Source organism: Talpa europaea (assembly GCF_964194135.1).
Source record: "Talpa europaea genome assembly, chromosome: X".
Classification (NCBI taxonomy): Eukaryota; Metazoa; Chordata; class Mammalia; order Eulipotyphla; family Talpidae; genus Talpa; species Talpa europaea.
The window spans coordinates 24,119,057-24,136,534 of NC_140081.1; the positions used below are offsets into that span (position 1 = coordinate 24,119,057).

The following is a 17,478-nucleotide window of genomic DNA, read 5'->3' on the forward strand; positions in this document are numbered from 1 at the left end:
AGTAAGATTTCAGAGAGGATATAAAAAACATAATTAAGAAAATATAGGTTGAATAGATATTGAATTTGATACTCTGAAAACAGAAACTATTTCTTCATTTCATGTGTTGACAAGCTAGAAGACTATGTCTTGAATTCCAAGAATTTATCGACAATAAGATATATCAATGATTCAATAGTAGCTATAGGTAGAAAAAAACCACTAACAGTTGTCAAATTTCTTTTAATAAAGACAGTGAAATATGTAACAGTTTTCAAAAAAGTTGAACAAAACACATTCATCAAATTTAAGATGCCCTCAGATTGTAAATTCTAGTGTTATTTTATGGAAAAATGCTGCCAATTATAACTGTAAGACATCATTAATTGTTGATAAAAGCTCTTTTTTATAGACATTAACATGTGTCTTGGAATCAATAAAAAGGACAGTAAAATAAAAGGGGCAGTTGATGGGGCTGTAAATTGATACAGCCTTTATGGAAAATGGTATGGAGATTTCTTTCAAAAAACAACGGGAATAAGGTATAAGCAAAAAAAAAAAAAGTAATAAATTTCCAAAAGTAGAAGTCATGCAGATTATGTTTCTTGACCTCAAATAAAGAAACCTAAGTTAATAACAAGCATAGAAACTAAAATAGCTCAGTTATATAGAGAACTTTCAAATCTCTCAAACTATTCCTGGGCTATCAAAGCCAAAAATAAGAAGTTACAAAGCCAAAGAGTCTATCTGAAGAAGAATTAAAAAAAAATCAGTAATCAGAAAAAATTCATACACTAAATACTTTCATTATTAAATGAAAGAGGTGACAACAAATGAGTAATCAACTTAAGAAAATAGAAACAAACAAAGCAAACAGCAAAATAACCAAGGAAAGCAAAGAAGAAAGGAAATCATAAAATAAATTTTAAAAATATACTCAGAAAAAAGGGCAGAACTCATAAATTCAAGAGCAGTTATTTCTTCAGAAGAGGTACCAAAAACTAGATAGCCTAAACATGGAAAAAGACAAATACAAGAACAAATTTAAAAAACCTACGAATGTGATGAGGCTTATCACTGTAGACACAGGAGAAAATGAAATAGAAGAAAACACATCTCTATGGCTGAGATGGATAATTTTTCAGGAAAATAAAAGGCTGTGAAACTGACTTAAGACATTTAGAAAAATCCAGGCCTCCCTGGTGGCTCGAGGGGTTAAGCACAGCACTGTGAAGCTGTCCGCAGCCTCTTCAGCACGAGTTTGATGGGACAGCGGAGCTGTCAGGGAGCTACCCACATGGGACAGCGGACCTCTTCCGTCTCGCCCGCTACTCTCAGCAGTGTATTTCAGGCAGTCTGCCTGTTCTGCTCCCTGCTCTGTCTCTGGTGAATCCTCTCACCCCCGCACATTTGTATGCATAAATAAATAAATCTTTAAAAAAAAGAAGAAGAAATTTAGAAAAATCCAAATGGACTAGTAACCAAAGCTGTTGCTCCAGTTAGGGTGGATCCATGCAAAGAGAAACCACCCTTTCAATTTTATTTTAATTTGCTGACAAGGTGTTATTTTCAAAAACATATAAAGAACTCATACAACTCTGCAACAAAAAACTAGCAATCCAATCAATAAACGAGCGAAAGAACCTAAACACACATGTCTCTGAAGAAGACAATGAGATGGCCTGCAGGCACATGAAAAAATGTTCACTGTCACTCATTATAAGAGAAATGCAAATCAAAACCACCTTATCCTGGTGAGAATGACCCATATCAAAAATATGGCAACAAGTGTTGGTGAAGCTGTGGAGAAAAAGGAACCCACATTCACTGTTGATGGGACATATACTGGTGCAGCCTCTATGGAAAATGGTATGGAGATTTAAAAAAAAAAAACAAAAATGGAAATATCAGATGATTCAGCGATACCACCCCTAGGTATTTATCCGAAGACTATGAAAACATTAATGTGAATAGATTAATGCACTCTAAATATTTTAATACATACATGGGTGTATGTGCACACCATTTGTACATTTGTGTATGTGTGTCTGTGGTAAATATATTTAATGTTTAAATATGGGGAATGATTATATTCCCCATACAATTCCCACCCCCCTTATTTTGTCCCTAATCCCTCCCCCCCCACACCCCAGTAATGTGTCTCTGGTTTATAGTTGCTTGTTGATATTGATTTTTATAAATTAAATAAAAATAAATAAAAAATAAAAATGTAGAAAAATTTAAAAATAAATAAATAAATATGGGGAATGAGTTACCTAGGCAGTGAGGGGCTGAAAGAACAAAAAGGTGGCACTGAGGTAATGCAGGGCTAGTAACTGTAAGCAGCAGATACTTCACCAAGGATTGGGGGAACCAGAAGGAAGAGGTTGACATGATCAAAACCTAAGTGCATGGAGAAGAGGTCGTGAAGTTGGTGCTCAAAGCTTTGAAGGAGGATCCTGCCCAACGGCTGCTGGTGTCCCACTGCTCAGAGCCACCTCCACAGGGCTGGGGCTCAGACTTCTGAGGGAGGCACTGCGCTGGGCTCCTGTCTAAGGCTGGCTCTGAGAGTATGAAAGGAACCTGCAGGCTGGATCCACCTGCTGCTACTGGAATGGATGGCCAGTGCTGGGGTGAGCCTGCAGGGACAGCAAGGAATGTTAAGGAAGCCATTTCTTACTTCTGCTCATGTACCATTTTCCTTCTAGTTCCTCCTCCTCCTTAACAGGGAGCTGGCTAGCAAAGAAGTCTGAAAAATGTAGTTTGCAGAGTTTAAGCCCCCAACATGTTTAACTCTGGAGGAATTTAAATTTTAATATATTATGGGTAGATTCTAATTGTCTGGGTGTATGCGCACACAAAATGTGCATTTGCGTATGTGTGTCTGTCGTGAACATATTCAATGTTTTCACATCAGTATTCATTAGTGTGACTGGGCTATTGTCATGTTTTAAGCATTTCTGTGAGGTTTATTTATCAGTGTAATATTGGTTTGACAGATGGAGCCCACTAACACATTAAAAGTATGATACCCAACAACCAAATAAGGTTTGATCTAGAAATTTAAAATGGTTTAATATTAGGGAGTCTATCAATATAATTTACCATATTAACTGGTCAAAAGAAAAAACACAAAATCATGTCAATGGTTTCTATCAAGTCATTTGATTTAAATCATCCTTGACTTAAAACCATCTCAGTATGATTCAGGACATATTTGCTTATCAGCATCAAGTCACACTTAATACAGAAACCCTTTATTCATTCATGTAACCAGTACCTCGTAAATGCCTATTGTATTAGGTCCTTTACTAGGTCCTGGGAGTTCATCAGTAAATAAAATAGACAAGGTGTCTATTTTCCTCAAGTTTATATTCTTGGGGATAGACAATGAATAAATACACAAATTAATAAAGGTAACTACTGACTGTGATAAGTAATAGGAGGGAAATCAATAAGGTAATGGGATACTAACTGATGGAGATTTGTCTTAAATGGGTTTATGAGAAAAGACTCCTCTGAGTCGCGATCTGAAAGATAAGAAAGAACCAATCATACACAAAGCAAGAAGAGGATACCAGACCAAGGCAGACTGGAGATTTGTTTAGATCCTTATGACTAATGTATGTGAAGGATGGAGAAAGACTTGCCTAAGATGACTTCCAAGTTTTGGGCATATGTAGCTAACTGGTTGGATAATGACACCAATTCATGAGAAAGGTGATACTGACGGGAAGCAGGTTTGGCAAGAGTGAAGGTATGGTGAATTTGAGATGCCTGAGAACTATCAATGTGGAGAAATGAGGTGAGTAGCAGAACATATCAATCAGAGGCTAAGAAAAGGGTCTTGGCTGGAGACACATTATTTTTGAGTCAATAGCATATGGATGCTATTTGACACCATGGATGGATGATACTGCTCAGGGCAAAAGTATAATGTGAAAAGGAAACAGGGCCTAAGAGCTAGTCCTTATGATCTCCAACCTTTAAAGGTTGGGTAGAGAAGGATAAACTAACAATGGAACGTGAGAAAGAGAATGGAGGAAAACAAGGAAGCCAAGGAGAAAGTCATTTCAATGAGGATGTAGTCAACAGTGTCAGATGTTGACAATGTCAAGCATTATGACAACTGAGAAGTGAATTTGAGTCATGGACCATGGCCCAGCCATGAGTAGCAGGATCTGCAGCAGCAATTTCCAGAGTCACAGGACTGGAAACCAGAAAAGATGGAGTGAGAGATGAGTGGGAAGTAACAAAGATGGTGGACAATTCTGAGGAAGGTAGGCTGAAAGGGATGAGGGAGATGGTGTGGCTGATGAGAGGGCCAGAGTTATTTATATTTATTGTTGACAGTGGATTTTTGTAATCTAAATTAAAATAAATTTAAATGTATTGTAATTAAACCTTTTATATATGACCACCTGTGGAGTATAGCCTTCCTGGAGGGCTTGATGCTTGATATCTCGAAATTAGCATCTTCATAATTGGATTTTTGATCTTCTCAAACATGCTATGCTATCAGTCTTTCCCATTTCAGTGATAACTCTTTTTGGTGGTTTTGATCAAAAACTTATCCTTGATTATTTTCTTTTTCTCACATCAAATACAATTCATCAGCAATTTTTACTGGCTCAACCTTAAAAATATGCAGATCTTCATTGACTTACAGTGGGATTACAACCCTACCAACCCACTGTAAATTGAAAGTATTGTAAGTCAAAAATGCATTTAATTCCCCTAACTTACCAAACATAGCTTAGGGTTGCCTACCTTAAATGTGCTCAGAATGCTTACACTCTAGAACACTGTAGAGTGTTATTTGTTTATTCTGGTGATCAGGTGGCTGACTAGGAGCTCTGGTTTGCTGCCTCTGTTCCAAATGACAAGAGAGTATCATACTACTTATTGCAAACCTGGGGAAAATATCAAAATTCAAAATATGGTCTGTACAGAATATGTGTTACTTTCACATCAACCTAAAGTTGAAAAATCGTGAGTCAAACCATTGTATGATGGATACCAACTGTACCTAGAACACAACCACTGCTCACCACAGCAACGTTTGTTGCCACCTTCATCTCTTTCCTGGATTACTGCAATGACCTCCTAACTGCTTGTCTACCTATCCCCCCACCTTGCTTCTCTAGAGTTGATTCTCAACCTAGTGAGTAATACAAGGTTCCTCTTAAAGGTAAATTGAATAATGTCATGCTTTTGTTCAAAACACACCAATGACATGTCTTCCTCCAGTATAAACAGAAGTCTTTAAAATAGCTCACAAGTTTCTAAATATTTTAATACATACATGGGTGTATGTGCACACCAAATGTACATTTGTGTATGTGTGTCTGTGGTAAACACATTTAATATTTAAATATGGGGAATGATTATATTCCCCACACAATTCCCACCCCCCATATTTTGTCCCTAATCCCTCCTCCCCTCCCCCACCCCGTAGTGTGTCTCTGGTTTATAGAGGCTTATTGATTTTGATTTCTATGTGATCTGACCCCTTTGCCTCTATGACCCCATCACCTAACACTGTTCTTCTCAATCTGCTCTTGCCAAGCTTGCCTCTGCCATTCCCTGAATAGTCCAAGCATGTTTCTGCCTCAGGGCCTTTGCACTGGCTATTCTCTCTCCATGAACACCTCTTCCCCTAAATATCTGCATGACTAGCTTTCTTTCTGCATTAGTTGATGATTTCTTTCTAAGTTATTCTTTCTTCAAGTACCACTTTTCTCAGTTATATGGTTTGAGGGATTTAAACTACATAAAATGTTAATTATACATAATGTTATATAAATATAATGTGACATAAATATAAATATAATTTAAATTATATATAATATATTTTAAACTACATAAAAATGTTCACATTTATGTATGGCTAGGAATTTGTGGATTGTTTTAAGAATGTGCACAGATATAGAAAGCATAGTGAGAGACTTGACAAAATAGAATGTGAGAGAGAGAGAGAGAGAGAAATAATAAGGAAGAAGGAGTGGAGGAAGGAGAGGAGGAGGAAAGGAGAGAAAACTGTTACTGTCTGGAAGATAGTTCTAGAAGGAAAGAAAATTAATACCTTATGATTAAATAAATAAATAATAGAATTTTGAATTTTGAATGAACATGATATTAGGTAGCAGTACTCCAAACACTCTATTTTCTAACCACACAGGAATTACATAAACTGTAGAAACAAATCTGAAGATTTGAGACAATTGGTTGAATGCACAAAAAGCACTGTCCCTTCATCAGGCCAAGAACATTTATAAAAGCAGCTGAACTGGCCATTCTTAATGGCATCTGATTTGCTTTGAACTGGATGTAATAAGACTGAATGTCCTGTCTGAAATTAAATGACTAAATAGGGTGGAATGAACAAACACTAAGCTCGCACTTAGAATTTCTTAATTTCATATTTCCTAAACTCCCAAGAAGCTTCAATCTATAATAATTTGGGTTCTGAATACAAAGCCCAAAAGATTGAAATGATTTCCTAGTGAAGGTGACTAAACAAACAGAGATGTGTTTTAATACCTAGTCATGTTGCTCCTTTTTTCTTTTAGATTTTTTGTGCAATAAATCAAGGCTGTTCTTCCTAAAACCCCAATCTAATTGCTGGGTGAATCACCTCAGCACTCCCACTTACATTTGCTAATAGTTTAAAACAGGATCGGAGTGATATTTGAGTCTGTCCAGTAGTAACCAAGGAAGTCATTTCTTTTTTTTTTTTAATGTGCTTTTTTTTAAAGATTTATTTATTTATACAAGCACTGGGTACAGTCAGAAGCGCAGGAGAGTGAGAGAATTCACCAGAGCCAGAGCAGGGAACAGAACAGGCAGACTGACGAAATAAACTGCTGAGGGGAGCAGCGGGCGTGGCAGGAGAGGTCTGTGGCACCATGTGGGACCCTCACCAGTGGCCGGGCATTGAACTGGTGCTGCAGAGGCTGCGGGCAGCTTCGCAGCCCAGCACTCAACCCTTGCACCACCAGGGGAAGCCCACCAAGTCATTTCTATAGACGCAGACACTATGTAGCCAAAAATAAACATTTATAACAAATATTGCTGACTAAACTTATATTACAAACAAAAGCTTTACACTTCTGGCCGAAGTAATCACCTACTTCACACAAAATGAAATTACACAGAACACTGAGTGACTTAAAAGATAGAAAACATGTTTCCTTGTTTAATATTTTTCCAGGAAGAACACTACGATTAAAACAAAGTTCAAGGTGCTTTTTAATAGTGTACACATGCATTTATTTTAAAATTTCTACAAATTGTAAAACCATGTAGGAGAAAAGAAAAATTGACCAAGGGCTCCAACTGGATTTGGGACACCCAGGATGAATGAGTGCTTATCTAAAGTTCAATCTATGGCCAAACTAGCAAGGATTATTTTGCACAGTAGCATGGTAAACAGTTCTGAAAACTGAGTAGAAGTCACCCTTTTGTAAGAGACATACATATTTATAAGGGAAATCTCCATTTGTAAAAGTGTTTCCCACTCACTACCAGGAAGTGAAAGATGACCAGATCTCTGGAAACTTTTATCAATGGAGAAGGCAGTCCCACTTACACAGTGCTTTACCTGATAACCTCCCATAACTGGGGTCACTGCATGGAGTCACTCAGTTTTCCTGGATTTCTCCCATGTATTTAGGAGGCGCACATGCTATTAAATTTCTGTTTGGTTTTCTCCTGTTACATTTTTTTTAAATGATGGAACGGGGGTTTCAATGAAGACTTAAAAAGGTAAAGGGAAAATTATTTCTCCTACCCTACAGAAATATCAGCAAAAGATGAATAGCAGGGGCAAATTCCCATTCATAAATGTGTGGTGCAAATGTACTTTTAGAAACAGTTTTGGGGAGGGTTATAGAAAAAGCACTGTTTTAATAGATTCCCCTCCAAGAATGTCATCTCTCCAGGACCAAGACTTGGAAGCGCCCTGCAACGGTCTAGTTGAACTGCAGTTGAAAGCAGGAAAGAAATGGAACAGTAATTTCTGCCCTAAGGGTCCAAAGTTTAGAGGGTTTAATTCTTTGGGTCTCAGCAGCCCTGGTTTGGACTGACCCTGTTGGGCTGGGTATTTGCACACAAGAGGATGGGTAATTTGGGGTGTTTTATTTGGGAAATCTTTCTTTATTAAGAATATCCTTTTTTCTCCTCCTATGCCCACTAATTCCATTAAAGAGTTGTTACATTAAGAATATGTTTCCTAATGAATAATTATAAGAAAGTGAAAATCAAAATCAACAAAAAACTATGAACCAGAGACACTCTATGGAAGGTGGGGGGTGGGGAGGGGAGGTATTGGGGTCAAAATAAGGGGGTTGCAATTGTATGGGGAATATAAAAATAAAATTTATTAAAAAAAGAGTATGTTTCCTTTGCCTTTGTGCACACTGATGGCTGGATCCCTTTTAGAACATGTACCCCTTAAGTTTGGGGTCCCAGGGTGCCACTCAGTTGCATATTAACATTATCATTTTTCGAATGGCACAATTTGGCTCTAGACCATTGACCTGCCACAAAGAAAACTTATTAGCTGTTACTCTTTATTTGCCCAGCTTCCAACTTTGTTCCTTACATTGTCTTTATATTTTAGTGTTTAAACTATTATCCTGTTCTGCAACCATAGTTCCCACATTGTTTCATCTTAGCTGCAGTTAAATGAATTCAAACTCACCATGAATCTCCTCATCAGGGATTCTCCAGCTGTGAGTTCTCTATTTTGATTCATATTTCTGTTGGTAGAATTTTATCACAGAGTAACTTTTTCAAGAAATATCTGAGTTTATGTTTGAAGATGTTTGACTATTGTTTTTCATTTGAGTCCCATAATATCCTGTGTTTGAGTTTTTCTGTAAAACTGACTTGATTCTAACCTGCTCTGCACCCACTATCTTTTTGGTGATTTCTTTTCCTGCTTGGATACATGAAGATTGCGTTTTTCTTTCTTGAAGTCGAGAAATATAACTAGCTTGATTTTTAATGTCAACTTTTCTGAATTATTTTACCTGGTTGAATGTAACTATTTTAAAATTACAGATGAATACATTTAGTTAAGAAAAATTTTCTGTATTACATCTGAGTTTTTTCTTTTTCATTTGTTGAGATTTCTACTTCAGACATTCAGTATGTTTATATTGTGTTGTGTTTGTCTTCTAGAGCTATCGTGTCCTCTCTATTTTCTTTCTTTTTTTAAGATTTATTTATTCACACATACAAGAACCAGGGCACAGGCCAGATGTGCGGGAGGGTGAGAAGATTCACCAGAGACAAAGTGGGGAACAGAACAGGCAGACTGACTGAAATACACTGCTGAGGGGAGCAGCGGGCGAGACAGGAGAGGTCTGCCGTGCCATGTGGGTATCCCAAACCTGCACTGCAGAGGCTGTGGACAGCTTTACAACGCTGCGCTCAACCACATGTGCCATCAGGGAGGCCCTCCTCTCTATTTTCTTTAACTCTTGTATCTTTCTGTGATTATCTGAACCTTTCACTCTATGCCAGTAATTTAAATTTCTGTCACCCCTGTTTTGATTATAGTCAATCTATAAGCCCCCTAGTTAGTTTCATCGTTTGTTGTTTTAATTTCTGGTTTAAATTTTATTTCCTTTACCCTGTGATTTCCTTTAAATTTTTTTTCTTAATGTACAATATTCTTACAAATGTCTTCTACAACTGGAAGGACTTGTGGGTTGTATTTGCTTCCAGATTTATGTCTTTTGCATACTATCTTTTTTTTGGATTTAAGTTGCTATACTTTTCTTCTTCCTTGTGATTATGAGATTAGGCTAAGTGCTCTATTCAGACCTTCTAATATGACGTAGGTGAACTATCCGTGATTCCAATGCACCTTGTTTAGGTCTAGTTTCCTTTATTATCAGGGTTAAAACAGTAAATCATGTCATGGAGCTATTGAACCTTTCAATAAGAATATGTATTTCCAACACTGTTGCTTTAATAAGATAGATTGCATACATATATGTAATATGAATATGTAAAATACATAGTGTTACATATATAATAATAACATGGGATACATATATGTAGATTAGGATTTGAACATATGAAATATTAATAACTATACCTTTTCTCTATAAGTCTAGTATTACAATTTATAAACTTTGAAACTAATTTCCGAGTTCAAACTAACTGTATTGACACACTTAAATAGGATAGAGTGAAGAAAGGACACTCTCATCATTCCTTCTATGCTGATGGTGCAAGAAGGTCCTGGAATTCTAAGACATCCAAGAAAAATCAAATTGACTTGCTCATATATAGTAGGTAAGCAAACCCATAATGAGTCTTGCACTTTTCTTATCTACTATACTCAAATTGAATGCATCATTTCTATACAGTTCAGAGCTCCCAAAGATATAGAAATGCTGAGAACATAAGAAAAGGTATTCTTTGTTGTGCTCAGCTTTCCCTGAGCTCTACTCTTTCCAGATTCAAAGCTAAAGAGGTTTTCTAAAAAATAAGATCGTAACAAAATTCTAACTCCAATGTATTCAGACATACTGCAACCTCAAAGTTTAAGGGTTGAGACCAGCAGATTCACTACTGTGATGTTGCTAAGTTTACCATCTTCCTGTCACTCTGCTCCAACTAAATCTTAGGGTGTTTCCTGTAATGATGAGTACAATAAGGTTATCCCCCAATATTTTTAACTCAGATTACTATTATGAACCTATTTCTGCATTTATGAATCTTGTGTCAATGCTGTCTCTGGCACATGAGAAAAATGTCCTTCTTCTTGAACCCAAAGGAAGGGAACTGGCAATTAACATGGACTTCGGCAAGGCATTTAGCAAAGTCTCTCATAATATTCGGTGATCAAGAAGAAAAATATAGGTAGATGATTGTATCATTAACATGGTTTGTAGCTGGCTGAAACAAGATATGCCAAATGGAACTAATTAATGGATTGATATCAAGATGAAGGAGCTCTCCACATGTTCTATATAGCACTTTGTCCTTTTCCCAGTGCTGCTCTGACCTATTATAAATAACTTGGATGCATGTGTAGAATAGCTATTGAATGTATGGGTAAGCTCCAAATATGTTAGAACACAGAATTAGGACATAAAATATCAGAAGAGGTTGGAGTGAAGGGCCAAATCAAAGGGGATAAATTTGAAGTAGCATAAATATAAAGTTCTGTACTTTGGTCTAAAATAATCTGCCCTATTCAAAAATCAAACACACAAAAAGTTGCTAATCAGCAGTATGTGGACGTAGCTATTTGAAGAAGCTTTAAATGGTAAAAGAAATTTAAACATTAAATGTTAAGCAGTATTGTAGGGAGTAGTTATTTGTTGGGTAGTAGAAGGAACATTGGATCTGGCATGAGAAAACTAGGTTGAATTGCAGTTCTGCTTCCTTTAACACCCAAACGCTCTGATTCTCACTTGCTTCTCAGGGTTGTCATGAAGCTAAAGTGCATAAACATGTCTCATTTCCAACTACTTGTGTGCAATAGATATGACCTGGAAGAGTGAGCATTTACAGTAAAATAGGTGGCTGTGCCCATCTGTCTTGTCCTAGAAAAGAGAGTGCTTGGTATGAGTTCCACACTTATAAGCAAACTGGAGCTACTTCCAGAGAAAGTCACCAAGATGGAGAAGCCACTCAGAAGAGCTCATGAAGAACTGTGGCAGGAACTAGGGATAACGGACTTGAGGAACAGTGGATTCGAGGGAGACGATATCTACCTTCAAACATGGGACGGTGTGCTGCAGGGCTCTTCCCAGAGTGCTCAATAGTGGGAAAGCTAATACTAGAGGATGGAAAAGGCACAAATGTAGGCCAGGGTGACCACTTTGGTGGGGATGTTGTGAGTGATTTCAGCACAAGTGGTGGTTGGAGTCCATGGCCTTTAACTTGACAGTCTGGTTGTCATATATCTAGGACATTTCATGAAATGGTTCGTTCTAAATGCTGCCTCAGAGTAATCCAGCATCTCCACTATCTTGGGTTGGGCTGGTTTCTAGCCATAAAATTCTATCACTTTCACTCCAGCACTAGGTCAAAGCTCTTATGTCTCCAATCTGCCTTCATTTACTGGTTTATATCTGCTCTCTGCTTTCTTGAGGAACTTCTGATCATTTAAAAATGCATCTTTTTCTGAACCACCCAAGGACACAGTAGAAGGGATAACTGGTGAACATTTTGCAGAGATGGGCCCGCAAAGCATGATTTCCTGGTTGCTGAAGTAAGACGGGATTAAGAACTAGAATTTACGAGCTCCAGAGTTGGAGCTGTGGACCAAATAAATGTGGAGTGGGCATCAGAGCCCAGAGAAGGTTTTAACTGAGGATTTAGGGCATTGGGGAGAAGCAGACAACACTCCCCTCTGCCTTGAACCTGTGAGCCTACTCGAGTACTCAAAAGTTATTTGGTCAATGGGAGATTTACTGTTTCCGGAGGCAAAATAAGGCCTGGGCAGGCTGCTCAGCATCTTCAACCTGTTCCAGATCACGACCACGGAAAGTGCCTGGGGCAAACAGAGAGGCTGCCCACTTCTGGCCACTCTCCTTCCAAGTGACCCCAGGGAACATTTTTGTTGTGCGTGTGTGTTTGTGTGTGTGTTTAAGCCTTCTTTGGGTGAAAATTGGCTGCAAGCCGGTTGCCAAGGACGCTGCCGCCAGTACGCCCCAGCTAGGGTGAAAAAGGACGCTGGGGGGGAGGAGGCTGCGGGAGAGCTTGTGTGTGTGTGGGGGGGGGGGGCGCTGGCTCCTTACTGGCTGGGGCACGAAGGTTATTTGCATAACACTCCCTGACAGCATCTGATTGGCTGAAGCCAGAGGGGCGGCAGTGGGGTGATTACAAGGGCTGGAAGCTCAGGCCAGAGGACCTTTCGTTCCGGAGTTACCCCGGTGGGCGTGAGTTGTAGCGCCGACTCGGGGTTGCTGAAGAGGCCGGGTTTAGGAAGTTTCGCAGGCAGGTGCCTACTATTTACAATAGCATGAGCCATCTTCTTCTTACAGTGTTGAAGAAATGTGAAAGAACAGAGACCGTAGTTAGGATGGAGAGTGACCTGGAGAGTGGTCTGAGGAAGGAAGGAAACTGATAGGGGACGGGTGGGTGGCCAAAAATTAGGCTTTAGGGGTTTTCTCCCAAGTTGGGCTTTTTTTTTTGAGGGGGGGGCTGGGATTATTTTGCTACGTCACTGGAATTGCTGTCTTTTCCAAGTTATTATCACACTTTGCTGGATCTGGGAAGATGATTTTTAAAAAGGCAATTGCAGTCAGGAACATAATTATGAGACATTCAGCTCCTGGAAACTGAGTATGTGTTTTTCCAGAGTTGTACTCTTGGAATGTTCTTTGTATCTCATGGGACTTAAGGGTTTAAAATCAATGTGAATTTTGCACTCTCCTGCTGCCTAAGCACTGGGGGAGGGCATGTGGCACATCAGAGCCCACTTCCACATTTTTACAGTTTCAGATGCTTCACATAAACACCTCTAGTCTATGATGAGGTACTATACTAGGTACAATAAATCTTTGCAAAGTACTTTATTTACAATTTGCATACTATTTTTTTACATCCATTTTCTTGTTCAATCTTGACCAAAATTCAGCACAGTCCTTGGAAAATGTCCATTTTATTGATAAGGAAACAGGCTGGAAAAGTTGATAAGTTTCCGTGTTTGCAAAGAGGGAGATGAAATTATTTTCTTGCATCAAATTTATATAATATTATTTGCTCTACATTTTCTTTCCCTTGATCCTCTTAAAGACCCTGACAGTAGGTAAGCTGAGCAGATAACATTATCCCAGTGTTAAAGAGAAAACCTGGGCTATGATCTGGAGCTAATGAGGGGATGCAGGGGGATGTCCTTAGACTGTTTTCTGTATCCATGAGTCACTGATTTGTGTCCTGTTGTCAACAGGTCAGTCCTGGTGGTACCAAATCAGATTTTCATTCAAAGGACAATTAGGAAGATAGCTTGCCCCTAGAAAAATTTTATGTGTGAATTAAGCTGAAAGAAAGAGGGAAAGAAATAAACCACTTTATGTGCTTCTCCCTCCTTTTGCACTGTTTATCCTGCAAGAAAACACTGCACTAAAAGCACCCTTGAAAGGCTTTGGGGAAAAGCAACTTAAAAAAAGAAACTTAAGTCTACTTTAATACAATGATCTGTAGGCCTGCTGGAGAACACTGGCCAATAAGAGACATGGGAAGGGAAGTGATATGGTTAGACAAAAACAAAAATGGAAAGTGTGCTTTGGGATTCCCAAAGTGAAATTTAAGGTGGCGGGCCCTTAAAAAGTTAAATCCAATGATTTGGTAAATAACCTTGTGCTTTAAGAATTGTGTTTGGAAAGGGTAACACCCTCCAAACCCTCCCTTCCAATGATCAGACACCTCTCCACTTTTCTGTTAAGTGATGACAGACACCCAATGCCAGACCTAACTACTGCCACTCACTCCTCACCCTTGGGCAGTCAGAAAGGCAATCCAGCTCCGGGTCTCCAGCATCTGAATTGCTGGGCTCAAACAAAAATCAGGAGCCATTGCCACATCTGATTTCTTAGAAAAAGCTGCTGATCCGACGGTGAGTCGTTCTTCATCCCTCTAGCAGTTGTTAGAGCAAAGATTGGGAAAGAACTAGCCTTGAGGTAGGCAAAGGCCTCTGAGGCTCCCCACACTCCCCACCCCCCAGCAGCTGGCAAGACCAGGGCCACCACGGAATGCCACGAGTCCACGTGCACCCGGTATGGCTTGCCCAGCCGCCCTTCTTACATAAGAGTGCCGGGATGGAGTCGCTGAGCCCGTGGCCTTCCCATTACCCCCGACAGCTAATAATAAACCGAGAAGGTAGTTTCCGGGCCATGGTCACTATAGATGAGTGGGTGGGGGAGTCACTTTGCCACCTGGTGGCATGCCTTCCGATCAGCCCACTCCCAAAACCTTCGCAAGGTCCACGCAGCCCCCGCCGACAACCCACCCTCTGGCCAGTCGGACGCTGGCGCCTTCTTTACCCGCGCAGTGCTCGGCCCTACCCCAGCTGGCCGGTTCTGCGCCCGGCGTCGGCGGGGCGCGGCCGCTCCATCCCTCCTCTGCCCTGCCCTGCCCTGCCCCTGCGCCCTCCCTCCGCCCGGGTATCAGGCGAGAGGCGGAGCCGGCCCGGCTCGCCCCGCCCCCGCAGTGGAAAGGGCCTGGGAGTGTTACTCGCGGTCATCCCAGCCCGGGCCTTTTATCTTGGCGCCGCCGGGGAGGCGGGAGGAGGAGACACCGGGGGTGGCCCTGAGTGCCGGCGACACCTTTTCGGGGCTCTATATATTGAGCACCTGGGATGGGTAGGGGGCCCACGCCACTACCGACGCCTGCAGCCACAGTCCGGCCACTGACCGCAGCCGCGCCCGCAGGCAGCCGCCGCCAGCTCCGGAAGCGCTGAGCTACCCAGCTGCGGGAGATCTCGAGGCGCCAGGGGAGGTGGTGTTACCCCCGCCGCATCTCTGCCCCGGTCCGCGTGGGTGCTTAGACTTAGATCTTTCGGGGGGAGTCGGGGAGGGGACACCCCTTCCTTCTCTGGGCGGCCCTCGCGGACGAGGAGGTGGGAGCGCCCGACTGCGGGGAGCCACCCGGGCGGCATCCTGGGCGAGCAGTACCCGGCGAGGGAGGGGCGCGCGGGCTGCCTAACCGGGTAAATAATCTTTTCTTTCGTCCCGGCTTCCCTCCCAGGTCCGGGCTCGACCCACCGGCCGTGCGCCGTCATCGCGATCTTCCGGACGCCGGAGCCAGAAGCCGCGCGTCCCGCGGGGCCCGGCTGCCGGAGAGCCGAGAGTGGGCGAGGGCGGAGGAGGAGCCGGGAATCCCGCCGCACCGGCTGTAGCCAGGCCCCGGGCGCGGGCCTCCGAGAGCGCGTGAAGTCGGGCACTCCTCGGCCCGGTCGGCCATCCCCGTGCCCTGTGCTCCGGTGCTCCGGCGCCCGTGTGGTCACCATGATGCAAATCTGCGACACCTACAACCAGAAGCACTCGCTCTTCAACGCCATGAACCGATTCATCGGCGCCGTGAACAACATGGACCAGACGGTGATGGTGCCCAGCCTGCTGCGCGACGTGCCCCTGGCCGAGCCCGGGCTGGACAACGACGTCGGGGTGGAGGTCGGCGGCAGTGGCGGCTGCCTGGAGGAGCGCACGCCTACGGCCCCCGGCCCAGGCAGCGGCACCGGCAGCTTTTTCGCGCCCTCCCGGGACATGTACAGCCACTACGTGCTGCTCAAGTCCATCCGCAACGACATCGAGTGGGGGGTCCTGCACCAACCGCCACCGCCGGCGGGGAGCGAGGAAGGCAGCGCCTGGAAGTCCAAGGACATCCTCGTGGACCTGAGCCACCTGGAGGGCGCGGACGCCGGCGAGGAGGACCTGGAAGAGCAGTTCCACTACCACCTGCGCGGGCTGCACACCGTGCTGTCCAAACTCACGCGCAAAGCCAACATCCTCACCAACAGATACAAGCAGGAGATCGGCTTTGGCAACTGGGGCCACTGAGGGGGGGACACCCGCGGCTGTCCAGCACCCCTCCGGGCCCCACCTCTCACCCTGTCTCTTTCTTCAAAGCTATTTTCTTTCTGGCTGTAGGCGCGATGGGCGGACTGCAAAGTCTGGGAGCTGCGTACACGCAGGGGGCGCAGGAGGGCTGCATGGTGGTGGGGTAACTCAAGGCGAGGAAACCGGCAGCGGCAGAAGGGGGCTCAAGGACCTCCCGGAGGCGGGGGCGGGGGCGAGAGACCTGCGTTCTATGCTGGAAGGAAGGGGCCGGGCTCACGCCCTGCTTTCAGCCTGTGCCTTCCCTGGAGTTTCTTTTCTGTTCTCTGTGGCGGAGAAGGGCCGAGAAGGGGCCGTGCCAGGGCGCGGCGCCGGGTTGCCACACTGGGGAGTGCCGCCCTGAGCTGGGCGCTGAGGGAGGCGGGGCGTGCAGCCTCCAGCCGCCCTGCCGTTGGGCTGGTGGAGGCCGCGGCGTTGCTAGGATTGCATCAGTTTTCCTGTTTGCACACTATTCTTTTTTGTAACAGTGGCCCTGTCTTAAGTATTTTGTACCTCCTCCTTGCTCTGAAACTTTGGCGATTCCTTTGTGATAAGCGCACAAGCAGCACTGTCTGTGGGTAACCGGTACTACTTTATTAATGATTTTCTGTTACACTGTATAGTTGTCCTGTGGCACCCTTACCCCAGCCCTTTCATGCCCCCACCCATGTGTGTAAATCGGCACTGTGCCAGCTTGTATGAAGCTTGCCACTCAGCCGTTGAAAATAATAGCATTATTATGAGAAAGTGGACTTATCCGAAATGGAACCAACTGACATTCTATTCGTGTTGTACGTAGAATGATGAAGGGTTCCACTGTTGTTATATGTCTGAAATTTATTTAAAACTTTTTTTAACCCAGATGTAGACTATATTCTAAAAAATAAAAAAGCAAATGTGTTAACGAAACTCCACAGAAGTTTGTTGCTCT

At 42.6% G+C, this 17,478-nt stretch overlaps 1 protein-coding gene across 1 annotated transcript; it reads left to right on the forward strand.

Annotated features, from left to right (window-relative positions):
- Positions 1-15,895: 15,895 nt before the first annotated feature.
- Positions 15,896-16,511, forward strand: MID1IP1 (MID1 interacting protein 1; the record flags this gene model as incomplete). Its single annotated transcript, XM_084258563.1, has 1 exon — positions 15,896-16,511. Exon 1 carries the CDS (start codon positions 15,960-15,962, stop codon positions 16,509-16,511), a length of 552 nt encoding a protein of 183 aa, XP_084114689.1. The 5' UTR covers positions 15,896-15,959.
- Positions 16,512-17,478: the final 967 nt, after the last annotated feature.